The sequence below is a fragment of the Populus alba genome, chromosome 14 (genome assembly GCF_005239225.2).
Source record: "Populus alba chromosome 14, ASM523922v2, whole genome shotgun sequence".
NCBI lineage: Eukaryota > Viridiplantae > Streptophyta > Magnoliopsida > Malpighiales > Salicaceae > Populus > Populus alba.
The window spans coordinates 14,727,322-14,741,890 of NC_133297.1; the positions used below are offsets into that span (position 1 = coordinate 14,727,322).

The 14,569-nt window shown below is 29.6% G+C and overlaps 1 protein-coding gene across 3 annotated transcripts; it reads left to right on the plus strand.

Moving 5' to 3' along the window:
- Positions 1 to 4,162: 4,162 nt before the first annotated feature.
- On the plus strand, positions 4,163 to 11,756 carry LOC118049743 (uncharacterized). Of its 3 annotated transcripts, none has more exons than XM_073404455.1 (9): positions 4,164 to 4,535; positions 7,329 to 7,400; positions 7,537 to 7,632; positions 8,329 to 8,371; positions 9,185 to 9,291; positions 9,527 to 9,622; positions 9,922 to 10,130; positions 10,221 to 10,290; positions 10,739 to 11,752. In XM_073404455.1, the coding sequence occupies exons 1-9, from the start codon at positions 4,389 to 4,391 to the stop codon at positions 10,847 to 10,849; spliced, it is 951 nt and encodes a 316-aa protein (XP_073260556.1). In that variant the 5' UTR covers positions 4,164 to 4,388; the 3' UTR covers positions 10,850 to 11,752. The 3 variants fall into 3 exon arrangements, with proteins under 3 accessions (XP_073260557.1, XP_073260556.1, XP_073260555.1); XM_073404454.1 differs by having other exon boundaries at positions 4,167 to 4,535; positions 10,736 to 11,746; XM_073404456.1 differs by lacking the exon at positions 7,537 to 7,632 and having other exon boundaries at positions 4,163 to 4,535; positions 10,736 to 11,756.
- The last annotated feature ends 2,813 nt before the right edge of the window (positions 11,757 to 14,569 follow it).

Genomic DNA, 14,569 nt, shown 5'->3' on the forward strand with positions numbered 1-14,569 from the left:
TTTTAGTTAAAGTTTTTCACCAATACTAATAAATTTTTATCTATTTGAAAATAATTTAAAAAATTTCCAGGTTTAAGAAGTTTTATTTATTTATTAAACATTAATATTCATAAAATTGTAAGAATAATAAACTAAGTTGGAATGCTCTCAAATTTTGTTGGGTGCTCTAAAAATCTTGTGTAAATGTATTTGCAATGTTTTACTATGATTCTCAACATATTTACATAATCAAATACATAACGTGTAAGCAAGTTTTAAAAAAATAACAGTTATGGAATCACGCATGTAAAAATTTTGAAAACCGCACTGAAATTGTCCATGTGATCTCCCCGGAACTCCCACAAAATTTGAGAATATTTCAACTTATTTTCTATTTTTCATGATTTACTGAATCCTTAATGTTTGAAAAATATAAAAAAAAATATAACCTCAAAGAATTTTGAATTAATTTTTGAAGTGGATTGAATTTGTATTAACATCTAAAAAAAACTCATTCATCTAATAATCAGAATCTGACCATGTTATAGTTCTTGCCGGTAAAGAAAGAAGGCCTCAGGAGAAGGGGAAGAACCACGTTATGCTTAGTCGGGCTATGGCTCCCTCAAAAGTTTCATATTAGTCCTAATCTTTCTAAATGTTTTAAATATACCCTTAAATTTAAGGCTTACTTCAGAAAATATCGACATTTTTAAAAAAAAAAAAAAAACCAATTATATTCTATATCCATCACTATCTTATATTATATTTAAATGCATCCGCATAGATTTCATTTTGACACCCTCATTTCTAATATCTTAATTTCACCTTTAGCAAGTCTAATAATTATCTTCTAAAATACAATTGTTTGCTAATATCAATTGTCTTTTTTTTTTTTTTATGTCGATGAATTGATTGATATTGTAAATTAGAATATATCCAAATATTTTCTAGGTTAATATGTCTTATTTGCTAATTTATATACAATAATTATCTACATTTGTAATAAATTTGTGGGTTTGGGGATATCACTTGACTTGGATGGAGTTTTTTTCCTAGATCAAAAATCAATTTAAGAACCAAAATAAGAAATTTCAAATGTTAGAGATTAAGTCATTGTCGACTAATAGTTCAAGATAGTTTTGGACCCTTCATCAATATCAAATTGACTAATAAAATATAAAGTACAGGGTCTTAATAAAAATATTGAAAGAGTAAAGGGACCTTCTTCAAATCTACTGCAAAGCGGCTTTGTCCTTAAGCCGACAAACAAAAGAGAGAGAGGCTGTACGGTAAATCTTCATGGAAGTGCTTTCTTTATACACGAATTGACGAAACCCCCAGAGTTGACTTCTTGCATCTTAGATTTTGCACGTGCGCACGTGCAAGCAGAGGTCACATAAGTTAGAGATAGAAAATCTTCATATAACTTTTGTCTCCTCTGTTTTTGGATGGATCTTTAAAAACTGAGTTGCATGAGCAACACGTGTACCCGTAGCTTGGATATTCCAATTTCTTTGCTGTCTCTCTATATTTTGAATGCTCAAAAGATGTACCAAGTCCAAAATCTTCTGGATCTGACAGAAATGTTTCCTTATATTAATTAATAGCATGATTGCTAATAAATTTTTTCAAATTTTTATTTTTAAAAAGAACAATCTCATTATTTCACTATTTAAGTCTAGATCAGTCGAGTTTTAATAAAAATAAAAATAAAAATTGATTCAATTAAAAACTCAAGTAAATTGAGTCAAAACTCATTAATTTTTTTTTATTAATTTTTTTTAAATAATATTATTTTTATTTTTTATAATATAAAAAAATTAAGTTGACCCAAAATAACATAATAAACCTATCTTTTTTCTGATCCTAGAGTTATTGTAAGTAAAGTTTAAAAATTATGCATTAAAGTTTACAAAAGAATTAAAAATTTAAACTTATGTTAGAAAAAAATACTAATAAAACAGCGGCAAGAACTAAGCAACTCAAGACCAAGACCAAAATGTTATTGTAATAAAGATATTGTGTTAATTTAAGCATCATGGTGGTGGTTTAATCAATATGTTATTAGTCTTTTTAAGTTTGTGAAATTTTTATTTTTTATAATCATTTCTTAAAGCATTCGAAATAACATTTCTAAAAAAAAATATGGAAGTTTAATTACAGCTGTGGACCCGTGCCTGAGGGGTTTGACTTTTTTTTTTTTTCCATAAAAATGATGTTCAACACATTTAAAAATATGACAAAAAATTATTATTTGGATAATATACTTGACTGAATTAAATAAATTGATTTTATTTTAATTAGATAATAAAAAAAATAAGTAATAATAACAAATAAATCAAATTAACAAAAAAAAAATCATGATCATGATAACTTAAAAATAAATATTCTTTCAAAATAAGATAAATAATATAGCTCAATTCTCCATTTAGGAAAAAAATTTGGTTTTAAAAAAACAAAAATAAATAGTCCAATTTAACCCAAATTAACATAACAAACATGTAACCTGAGTTAACCCGCTAAACCTGTGGCTCATGTTATGAGATTGGAATACCAATAGAAAAGAAAAAAAAAATCACAAAGCTCTTTTAAAAAAAAAAAATCAACATCAAATTATAAAAGTTGCAAAAAAAAAAAAAAAAAAAATATGAACCCGTGTTAATTTTTCAAACTTGTGAATTTGATCATTAGACTGGAAACACCCTATATGAAAAAACTACAAAACCCAATTCTTAAACAATCAAATGTTTAAAGCTGAAATTGAAAAAAGATATTTAATTATACAAAATGATCTCACACAAAAAATAACAATTAAAAGAATGATAATCAAAACTAAAATTAAAATAAAATTTTATTTTTGATTGAAGGATGAAATTAAAAAGAAAAATTAAATTTATAAAAAAATCAAAAGATTGAGGATCAAAATTAAAATTAGAAATAAAATAATAATTTTTTGATTAAACTGTGCAATTGAAAAAAAAATTAATTTAACAAAATAACTAAAAAAACAATCAAAAGAATAAGGATTAAATTTTAAAAAATAAAATATCACAAATTGAATTTGAAAGATGAAATTAAAAAGAAATCAAGATTTTACAAAAAGGGATAAGAACAAAATTTTTTTTTAAAAAAAAATTGTATTTGACATCTAAATAAATCAGAGGACAAATATAAAATTATATATGGCTGGTGTGATTTTCCAAGGGAGAAAAGAAAAAAGTGAAAGGTGAAGAAAAAAAAAAATTTCTTGCCGACAATGCCAATTTAACCATCAGGAGGCGCTATATATGCCAACTATAATTTTTTAAAAATTATGCATCCCTAATTAATTTAATAATAAATAATAAACTTTGTGAAAAATTTTAAAACCTACAATAGCCAATTCAATAATGTTTTTTGGAGAAGAGTATTCAAGTCAAGATAAAAGTAACTTGAGTCTATTTTTCCGGCCTTTTTAATATGGTGAAAACCCAACAAATTATATTACACGTGTAAATATATTTAATTAATTACCAATCCATCAATTTACCATCAAAAACTTACCCAAGTATTAAAATAGTTAAGATTTGATAAAAATGTTTTAATTAATATGAGCCATGACACCAATAATTAAGATAGATATGCTTTTTTAATTAATAAAATTTATCGTGCGGACTATTTATTAACTATTCAATATTACCAATACATGCTTTATTGCAGACATCATTTAATCAAAATGATGTGATTAATTAAGGAGTCTAATTGAAAACTATATTTTAATAAAATAAATTTTTTTTATAACTATAATAAAACAATTTTGAAATCTCATTTAATAAATTAAATTTTTTGGATTGGATATTTCCTTTCACCAACAGCGATTGTAGCATGAAGATTCCAATAATTGCCTGTTTGGCATTGAGGTTGAACTTGTTTTTTAAAAAAATTTAATTTTTTTTTTGCTAAAATTAAATGTGGTTTGTACTTTTTGGATCGTTTTGATGTGCTGATATCAAAAATAATTTTTTAAAAATAAAAAAATATTATTGACATGTTTTTCGGCATGAAAAACTATTTAAAAAACAACCGCTACCACACTCCCAAACATCCTATAAATATCTTGTGACCATATCCTCAAAAAGGCAACAAAAACAAGTGAAAACCCCATTGTAGCCCCTAACTTGAAAGAGAAAAAACTCCTCTCATCACTGCATATAAAGAGTGCTCTTGCTTCGCTTCCCACCCTACTGCTACATGTAGAAGATATAGATAGATAGATAGATAGATACGAAAACGATATTATTTGAGATTTAGAGAGAGAGGCAAGGTTGTCTCGCTCTCTTTCTTTACGTACGTCTATCTTTTCTTGTTTTCGGGGCTGAGCAGTACTGTCAGATTAGCCTGCTAGCTGTAGAAAAATATACAGACCAACAATGTATAGGTGGCCGGAATTGCAGTTCGGAAGCTGGAACCCGTCCGAGGTCGCTTATAGAGCCCGAGAAACGGATTCAGTGGTTCAGTTGATTGAAGCCCTTAATAATGACGCAACCCGTGAATGCGCCCTTCATCTCCTTTCAAAGGTATTAGAGAGAGAAGAAAAATATTTTTTTTTGGTCCTTGTTTTGTTCGTTTAATCTTATATTTAGGGTTTTCTTTGATTGTCAAGAAATTATCACTGGAAACTGTGGGATTATCTATTCATGTTTTAATTGAATTGTGATAACCTTTGAATTTTGGGGGGTTTTATTTTTGTAATTATTTTTTGAACTGTTCTAAATCATTATCAGCGTTGCATGGTGGCCTTAATGTCTTGATTAGAGAGTAGAATAGGTGCTGTAAGCCGGATGTGATGGAGATGTTCTTGAGAAAATCACTTAATTCTTTCGATGCTCGATACTTGTTTGTTGTTTTTTTTTTAAAAAAAGAAAAAACTTGTTCATCTGAATCTAATTGCATATACCTTTACTCCACATATAAATCGTATTTCTGAATTTGTGATAATAATAAATGCATATAATTGGAAAGGCATTTATCAATAATTCTTTTAAAATTACATACATGCAATCTTCTTAAACACACCAGGGAATTAGAGTAGTTATCTTCCTCTAATTTCCCCCTTTGATTTAGGGTCTCACAGATATTTTTATGCGTGATTCTTTATTATTATTATTATTTGATAAAGTTACTTTTATGTTAGATACGCTCACTGATGAGATTTTTCTGTTTCGGATTTGCTTCTCAAGAAACAAAAGTTCCAACAGTCAGCAATATGATAGGGGATCAATTTTATGGTTAATATATGTAGTTTCTGTTTGTCTAGATGCTTTTAACGGTAACAGGTTTCCATTAAGTCATAGTTTTATGCTTTTTAAGTGATTCGAAGCTGAACCTAATTTGGATCCTTGATTGCGCTCTGAAGATATTTTATGGCGGAGCTTCATCAAACAGATGAAGAAATTATTTTGTTCTTGTTGGTTATTCTAAAGCTTCTTTTAGTAGGTACAATGAAAGCTCATGCATGGAATTGTTCCTGATGTTGGAGTTAATAAAGTGATTCTAGTCATTATACATATTGGACAAGCATAGATAGAGGTGGTCCATTTCTTTGTTGACATATTTAGGTTTAGCCCTGCTATATATAAGCTTAGGAAAGAATAGGAATATCCCCTTTATAATTAGGTGCTTGAATGTTGACAATAAAATTAATTGACGGTACTATTAATGTTGCTTAGTGTCAAGCTCCAAGGATAATGGGCACCGTTATCGCTATAAACAAATCTACAACATGACAAACCTTTTTCTGGATGATTTTATTAATGTTTCTGAACACTTTGTTTTTTTACGATAAAAATGAAAGGAAATGAGTGTTGTTGCCAATAGTCTGCATTAAACAGGTTAGTCAAGGAGCATTTATGTTGAATGGATCTTGGATTGATTGTATTTTTAAAATGTGGTCTCATTGACATATTGGATCGAATTGAATTTGATGTATATGCATATGATAACGAGATCGTCGAATTGATAAGGTTGTATTTTAATTAAATAGTAATGAATTCATAACTACTAGTGAATTGTAGAAGTTCTAATTGTACATAAGAGTTAGCCTATTATAGACATTGGTTACAAACATTCAAGTTTCATAACATGAACGGAAGAGGAAAACAAAAGAGAACCAACAAAATTCAAACAAATTTTAAAAATTCAACGTAATAAGAAAATAAAAAATAAAATGCCTAAGACCACAAAGAATCTCAAACTATTTCTAAAGCACCACTTGTTCAATTAAAATTGCTTTTAGGCACATAATGCAGAAACGCCTTCTCGTTTCATTCGGCTAAATCGTACAATGAGGACAAACTAACTGCATTGAGGGCTTGCTTTTCTCTAAGCTATAAGTGCTAAATAATTCCTATCTTCATCTTTTAATGAAGATGAATAATATTGCATAACAAATTTATTTTATTTATTTTTAAATATATTTGGAGTATTTAGACCTGCTAATTTTTCAACCATGTTTCAACTGCCTCAAATTGCATCCCACATGTGCAGTTGCAAATGGAAATAAAATAAACAATAAATTTTGGTTGCAAAGTGCTGGTGGTTTGGTTGCAAATTTGCGACCGATTTGTGCGGTTGCAAATCTTATGTTTTCTTGCAGTGTTTTAGACTTTTAATCAACATCCCCTTAACATTTAACAATGTGTATTAATATATAGTGATACTCATTCCATTATTGCGGTATGTCATAGTCATTATTTCAACCTTCTGCCTTTCTATAATTGTGATCAATGCTCTTATGTATCGAGCTGATTGGCCACGTCACTACCTTGTTTCCTTAATGTCCTTTCAATTACATCTAATGAATCTGTATTTCTGGACATGAATAGAACCTGCATATAAATTCCTTTTGCTTCCTTGTGATTGTGGCCATGAGATTTTGCGCATAAATGTGACTCCTGGGTTTTAAGGACAATATCTTGTTGCAGAGGTCATAATAGTTACTGTTGATATTATTAAAGGATAACTAACTGATAAACTACTGATATAATCCTTTTCTTGGAAGGTAACCTTTTCTAGCAATGACTTAATTTCTTCCCTATAAGGAACTGGTTGAAGAGGCATGAAAAGTTTTTGCTAATTGTAAAATGTATAGTGTTTGTTGATCGTTAAAGTTAATTTCCTGACGTGCAACAAGTGGCACCATTTTAAAGTAAATTAAATAGACATGAGCTTAAGTTTTGTTTATCGTTGATATAGTTTCATAGATATATATCTTCCAAATTAATTACCATGACTTATCTCATTCAATAACTAAATGCACATTTGGACTTGTCATTATTTCAAACTTTCACTTTAACCCTTTTATGTTTCAGAATAGGGCTATTCGTGAAGAGATGGCGCCTTTGTTATGGTACTCTGTTGGTACGATCTCTATACTTCTACAGGTATTGAGAGTTTGGCTTTGTTTTTTGTTTTTTTTTCCAATGTTTGTATGTTGTTTGTATCAACATAAATAAAATATACTGTGACTTGCATCAAATAGTTTGTTTAAACTTTTTAACTACCACCATCATCATTCAGGAAATAATTTCAGTATACCATTCGCTGCATTCCCCAATCCCAATGCTTACTGATAGAGTTTCAAATCGGGTTTGTGATGCCCTTGTTCTTTTTGAGGTCAGTTATACCTTAATTTTCTTGTTTTCTTGTTCTTCTTCTTCTTCGTCTTTTTTTTTTTTGGTGGGGGGGTGAGGTTGGTGTTCTTTGATATGTATTGTTAAAGAAGAATTTACATTAAGATTCTGTGGATGTTTCATGCATCTTCTTCTCAGTTAGGATGGCTTTGATGTCATTTATCAGTTTCTTCTTCTTTTTTTTTTTTGCTGTCCTTATGGGAAGAACTTAACTCATTGCAAATGAGCAAAATAATTAAAAGTTTTGAGACAATTGACAATAAGCGGATTGATGTTAAGCATGAAGCCATGGAGTTGCTGCTGGTAAGAAAGTTGAGACAAATTTGTGGGAAATAAACAGATTAATTACTAGTTTCGAAAGGAGAGGAATAGGCAAAATAGGAAAAAGAGAATCTACCCAAGTAACTGTTCTTTTCTTCTCCATCAATGTTTAAGAGAATAGATTAAAAAAAGGTTTACAATGTCCAAGATGAGGACGTGTTTACACAGTTACAGCAGCATGGATAGTGAAGGTGCTTATAAGCTTCTGTTTGATACTATAGTTTCTGTATACTTCTAGGTAGAAACTGCCAATTATAAAGTAGTTCCATTTATTCTGTATTCAAGATGCATTGTTTCAAGTTTTGTGGCATCAGAGCTCACTTTTATGTTTTCACTGACATGCCGTATTGTTGTACAGTGTGTAGCTGCAAATCCCAGTACAAAAATGCCGTTCATTGAGGGTAATCTTATCAATTTTTTTTTTTTTGAAGAAAATTACCACTTGGATCTAGTAGAAGCTCTCTCTCTCTCAAATCAGCTAGATCTGTATATATTAACAAATTTATGAACCAACACAGCATCTTACATAGCAATATTCTGTTAATGGTTAACAGCATTTCGAGGGAACATTGTAGAAGAAATTTACCTTTTTATTATTCTTGAATTAGTCTTACTTGGGTTTTGTGCTCCACTCCAAACACACTGGATCATGTCTGCGTAATATGTGTTATAAGATATCAGGGAAGTTATTGAGTGTGTCCAGTTCTATTAGATACTAATCAACATCCTTTTTCTTCAATATTTATTAGCACGGCGAGTTCCAGCTAAGATTTACATATCAAGCATTTTTCTTTGAAATTTAGGCAGACAACTTTAAATCATCATTCTCTTTTAAAGTTGAAATAGACTTCCACAATTGATTTATGTATAGTCATGTTTATATCAGGGTGAGTTTTTGTCTATCCATTACTGGTTCCAACCTAATGACATTTTTGGAGGTGATCAAGCTTACGGCTTTGAGCACTCTGACTTCCCACCTGCCACTTGCCAGCCCACACAAAGTAATTAGAAACTAGTTTCTGTTCTTGCAACTCATTTGTAAAGGGTATATTCTAAAACTTATGCAAAACAAGAGCTGTCAAGATTCATAAATATTCAATTCCAAATAAGATTCATTTCACTAACGTTGAGTATTACTGACTGAAATTGAATGCTTCTGTTAGTTGATATTTTAGATAAGTAGACACTGCTAATTGAATTTCATTGTTTCGCAGCTAAACTACCTCTGTATCTTTACCCCCTTCTAAACAACACAAACAAGGAAAGGCCTCATCAATTTTTAAGGCTTGCCAGCTTAAGTGTTATTGGTGCTCTAGCCAAGGTGCTCTTCTGGAGATTGAGCTTGATATTTGCCTGACTGGTCTTTAGCATACATTGTTGGCATGATACGGAAAATTCATTTAAATAAACTGAAAATGCAACCAAAACACAACCCATTGAAGCTTTTTGGCTGTGATTGTATTATGTGGAAAAAGAAACTAATTATCTCATACCTTAAATAAATTAGATTTTTCCTAAAACAAGTAAAGTTAAATTTTGACTCTTTGTTTCTGCAGGTTGATGACCCAAATGTCATTAACTTCCTTCTAGAATCTGAAGTATTTCCTTGTTGCATACGCTCCATGGAGGTGGGAGATGTATTGTCAAAAACAGTGAGTGCCTTGACTTCGAACATTTGATACTTCAAATTAATTGTGTCAACCGCGTTCCACCATTCTATCGCGTAGTTATGGCTTCTGAGCTGTTATCATGTGCTGTGTTCTGAAAACCAACACAACTGACATATTTGAGAAAATATTTTTGGGAAAGGGGATAACAATGAAAAATTTTAATGGAAAGGCAAAGGTTCAAGCACATATCTTTTCCTGCAACTTGAACTCTTCTTTAAAGTTTAGGATAAAACTGGTTAGATTGAGGAGTTATGCAATTTGTGACGTGTATGACCAAACAGGTTGCGACTTATATTGTTTACAAAATTTTAATAAATGAAGAAGGGTTAAGGTATTGCTGTACTGTAGCGGAGAGATTTTTTGCCTTGGTCCGTGTTTTAGGGAGCATGGTCTTAAAGCTTGCTGAAGAGGGACAGCTAGCTGAAAACCCCTCCATAAGGCTTCTGAAACACATAATTTGGTGTTATCATAGGCTCTCAGAAAGTCCAAGGTTAGCTGAATATCTATTCCTATTTCAAATATCTGGCTGTAGTTTTTTAGTTCAGCATCAATTTATGAGTTGGTTTCTTCTAAATTGCAGGTCATGCGACGGTTTACGATTTTTCCTTCCTGTGATTTTAAGTGATGCTGCCTTCATTGACATTTTTCGCGTAAGTTAAAAGACTTGATTGACTTTCATGATTGATTGTTCCATAGAGACTTCGTGCATGTCAGTGTCAGTACATTGCAAATACATGTTGCATCTGCTTCCCAAGGTTGATCCTTAATTTACGTAGATGCATGTATTGCATCTGTCATCCCATCATTGATCTTTTACATGCATAGAGTGCGCAATCAAGGCCGTTTTCTTCTATACAAGTAATGTTTTGGGTTGCAAGGCAAAAACATGTCTGATAAGATAGGTAGAAATTTTTTGTTGCGCCTGAAATGTCTTACGGCCTGTAGCTCCAAAGCTTTAATAGCATCCCTGAAGTTCAACCCACCCTGTCTAGATAGTTTTTCTGTATACTCCTCTAGATATGAGAAAACAGGACAACATTTTCACTAAATCTTCCATCTCTTAACTACTATGATTTCTTGTGCTATTACCTCCAGCAGGGCGATCCATCTGCAGTACCACACCTGCAACAGTTATTTCACAATGTCAGCAACAGAACCTCTAGAATACAAACGATAGAGACGATGATTAGGCCTTTAGTCAAAGGATAGATCGAGTGAGGCATGGAATATAGTCCCTGCTGTCTGAGGAAACTGGAGATATATCATACTATACACAGATGGTTTACATTGTAGCCTGTAATAGTTGAAATAATTGTTCTTCAAAACAAGTAAATTTGCTGTATGATTTACTACTCTGTTGAGTGTGAGACAGATGCTCCGTTATAGTTTTTAACTGGTGAATCTTTAATACATTGTTAATGCATGCAGCTCCAAGCAAGCTATCCTCACTGCTTTTCTTGCCCTAATATGCTCTCCCTGCTGCTATCTATACTTGCCATTTTCGATCTTCTGAATTTGGTTACTGTTTTGTCATGCTGAATCTGGAATCTAGAGAATGGATACGATTGGCAATTGTTTTGATAGTTGGCTGTTCCTTGAGAAGAATATTACCAGATGCAATTCCGTTTTTATTTGGATCTTCTCTTAATCCCCGTATAGATTTTTTCTGTTGCATCAATTTGGAATTATTTTGGCAGAAATTAGTAATTCTTTCGGAATTATTTTAAAGAAAATTGTTTTAAAATCTTTATAAAATAAGTTTTCAAAAGCTCTTCTTAAGGCTTTTTCTACGAATTTTGTTCCTAGAAAATAAAAAATAAAAACCATGGCGGAGAGCTGTAACAGGATAGAGCCAGAAAATAAAGACATTGATTGTTAGGTATGGTGTTTGGGACTGTATGCCAACAGCTCCACCCCAATTATACTTTGAATGAGGAAATGCATTTCTGTGGTGGTTGAAATGCGATTATGGTGTAAAAATATATATTAATTTGAAAAAAAAAATTTTAATTTTTTTTAAATTATTATTTTTTAAAAAAATAAACAAGATCATATATGAAATTATTACCAAATAAATAGCTATTTTATAAACAATGTCAGAATTGTATCATCTTATTGGTCTTGCCTTCTAAAAAATATCTTAGTAATATTAACACTTATTTGAGAATAGCCTAATATTATGTGTTAAGTGTGTGTATTTTTTTTTTGTTCAAATCCTCTCTTCTTCTTCTTCTTCTTTTTTAACACTATTATTTGTTAACTAGATGATTTAAATTATCCATAATTAAATTTATTAATTTAGATTGGTAAAGATATATAAAATAATATAAATCTAAATTATTATCATTTTTATTAGTACTATAAACTAAAATGCATGGGGTTTGTACTCTTCATCTAAGTATGATAATTCCTCACAAAATATAATGGATTTCTAAAGTGTTTTTAATAAATAAAAAAAAGTTCATTTTAGTATTTCATGTGTTTCCATTTTTATATGTTTGATTTCTATAATTTTTGGGTTTTTCATTTCGGTTTTTAAATTTTATTTTCATCACGTTTTAATCCTTGAGTTCTCAGAGATGAGAGATAAAGTGTAAACCCCTGGTTATTTTTTTTTTTGAAATATTAAAATCTTAACTCGGAGATAAAATGAGTTAAAATAAATTAAGGATATGAAATTGAATAACAAGAAATGAAAAAAGAACACGACACTAACTGTTAGATAATAGAAAAGTTGGGGACTAAATGAAATAACTAAGCAAAATGGAGTTAATATATAAATATCAATAGATTAAACTATAAATATCCTTTTTGTTTTTCTCTCTTAAGTCGGCAACAAAAGAGAATATGGGGGAGAATATTTCTCAATTTTATTTACCAAAATTTAGTGGATATACTATAAATTAAAGAGGTTTGAGTAAGATTTAGGTTAAGTAGTAAGAAAACAACATCAAAGCAAGAATCTAAAAAGAATAAGTGAAAGAGATTTGGGCATTTGGAGAGAGAAGGGAGCTGACCAAGAGGGAGAAATAAGAAGTGTCGGGAAATTTTAACTAGTTGAGAATCAAAGCTCATTTTATCACCTAGTGAGGGGCTTTAGACTTGATTACACAAATTAAATTGAATACAATTAAGAATTGATGTCTAAATTGTAAATTCTAGGTTAGGGTTCATGAGAAAATTTAGGGGAAATGAGAAATTTTCCTTGTTTGATGTAATTGGGATGAGAATGGAAGAAAGAAACTTAGAATAATGAACAAATGAAGAAAAAATTCTAGTATTGTTGAAGGTGGTGGTGCCAGCCATAAAAGGAGAAAAATTGAAAAAGAAAATTAAAACAATGTATGAATATTGTTTGTTTGTTCTTATTATAACATGTGTTGAAATATAAAGGATCAATTGAAAAGAAATAGAGATCTTGTGTTTAATCTGTAATGGAAAGATTGGTTATGCTTTGAATCATGAACATTGCAATTTTGTAAGGAATTATGGAATTTTTGTGTAACATTGAAGTATTATTGAAGAAGGAATGTTAAAGAAATTGAATGTAGTTATTTCAAAAAGAATACAAGAAAAAAACTAATTGATTATTATGATGTTATATATAATGATGTTATAAGATAGGTGGAGGAGGAATACTTGCTTTTTGAATTGTGAGAAAATAAATAAAAATACTTTGTTATATGTCAAAAGCAAAAAATTGAAAAACTAGATAGCTTCATCACCCAACTTTCAGTTAAGTTTAGAGCTTGAAAATAAAAAAAATTTGAATAAGCTTTTCATAAAAGTTGAAGTTAGGGATATTATCTTTCCAACAAGACTACTCTTGTTTAATTTAGAGTTATAAAACCCCATATATAAGTTAGAAACTGAGAAAGAGTCAAATTATATTTTGCTGAATAAATTTTAAATGCTGAAATAACAAGTAGTTTTGGATGTGTTAATGACATAAGTGAGTTTTATTCCTTCAATGAAGCTATATCCTTGTACCTAAACTTTCATAAGAAACAAATTATGCGCGTAACTAAATTCTATAACTTCAAATATAATTTAAACAGTGACCAGTGTTTTTAAGCGATTAAGTTAAATTAATTGATTAGAAGTAGCTAACTTTAAAATTTGTTTAGAATTACTCTTAATATAAGATTTAAATGATGGAAATTATAAGAATGAAATTGTTAATATAGGTAAAATAGTTAATGATCATTAATTTAAGTGATATGGAATTATGTCAAATTGTTTTTGTCTATGGAGTTAAATTTTCAAATGAGTTGACGATTGAATAGCAAATGATATTGTTCTTGCTGATATATGAGACGCCGCAAGACCTACTTAGCAGTAAAGAACTATTTCACATGTTCAAATATCATATAGGTACTCGACACCTTAAAACTAAAGTATTATTTAAATTGTGATCATAATTTTCCTTAAATGTATCTAAATTTTATTTGATAAAGGTTAAATTAGTGGAGAAACTAGTTACTTTGGTAAATGAAACTAGTGTCTTGATTAAGGTATATGAATATAAATTAAATATGAATGATGTATCTAATTTTTTTTATAAAAAAAAACACATGTCTTTAATTATGTTGTACTCACTTTTAAATTTTACCTTGCTTTAAAATGAATGTGTGTCTTGTTTTATGTTGTAATTAAATTAATTGTTTCATTATTCATAATATTTCTTGAATAATACAATTTTGAATTATTTGTGAAAATATTGAAGAAACATTTATATCTTGTATTTTTTAGAGGAGAAATAACAGGGTTTTTTTTTTTTAGACTAACAAATAAAAACATGATTTAAAACAAATAAACTAATAAAAACACGGCTTAGAACAAATAACAAAAAAACTTATAATAGATAGGGTGCATTACATCTTCTTTTTGTATAACTAGTTCTTTTACTTAGACTTCTTACAGACTATT

Coding starts and splice junctions, on each gene's coding strand:
- LOC118049743 (XM_073404454.1), top strand. CDS start 4,389: ATGTATAGGTGGCCGGAATTGCAGTTCGGAAGCTGGAACCCGTCCGAG. Junction 7,401..7,536: donor CGATCTCTATACTTCTACAG/GTATTGAGAGTT, acceptor ATCATCATTCAG/GAAATAATTTCAGTATACCA. Junction 10,291..10,735: donor CCTTCATTGACATTTTTCGC/GTAAGTTAAAAG, acceptor TATTACCTCCAG/CAGGGCGATCCATCTGCAGT.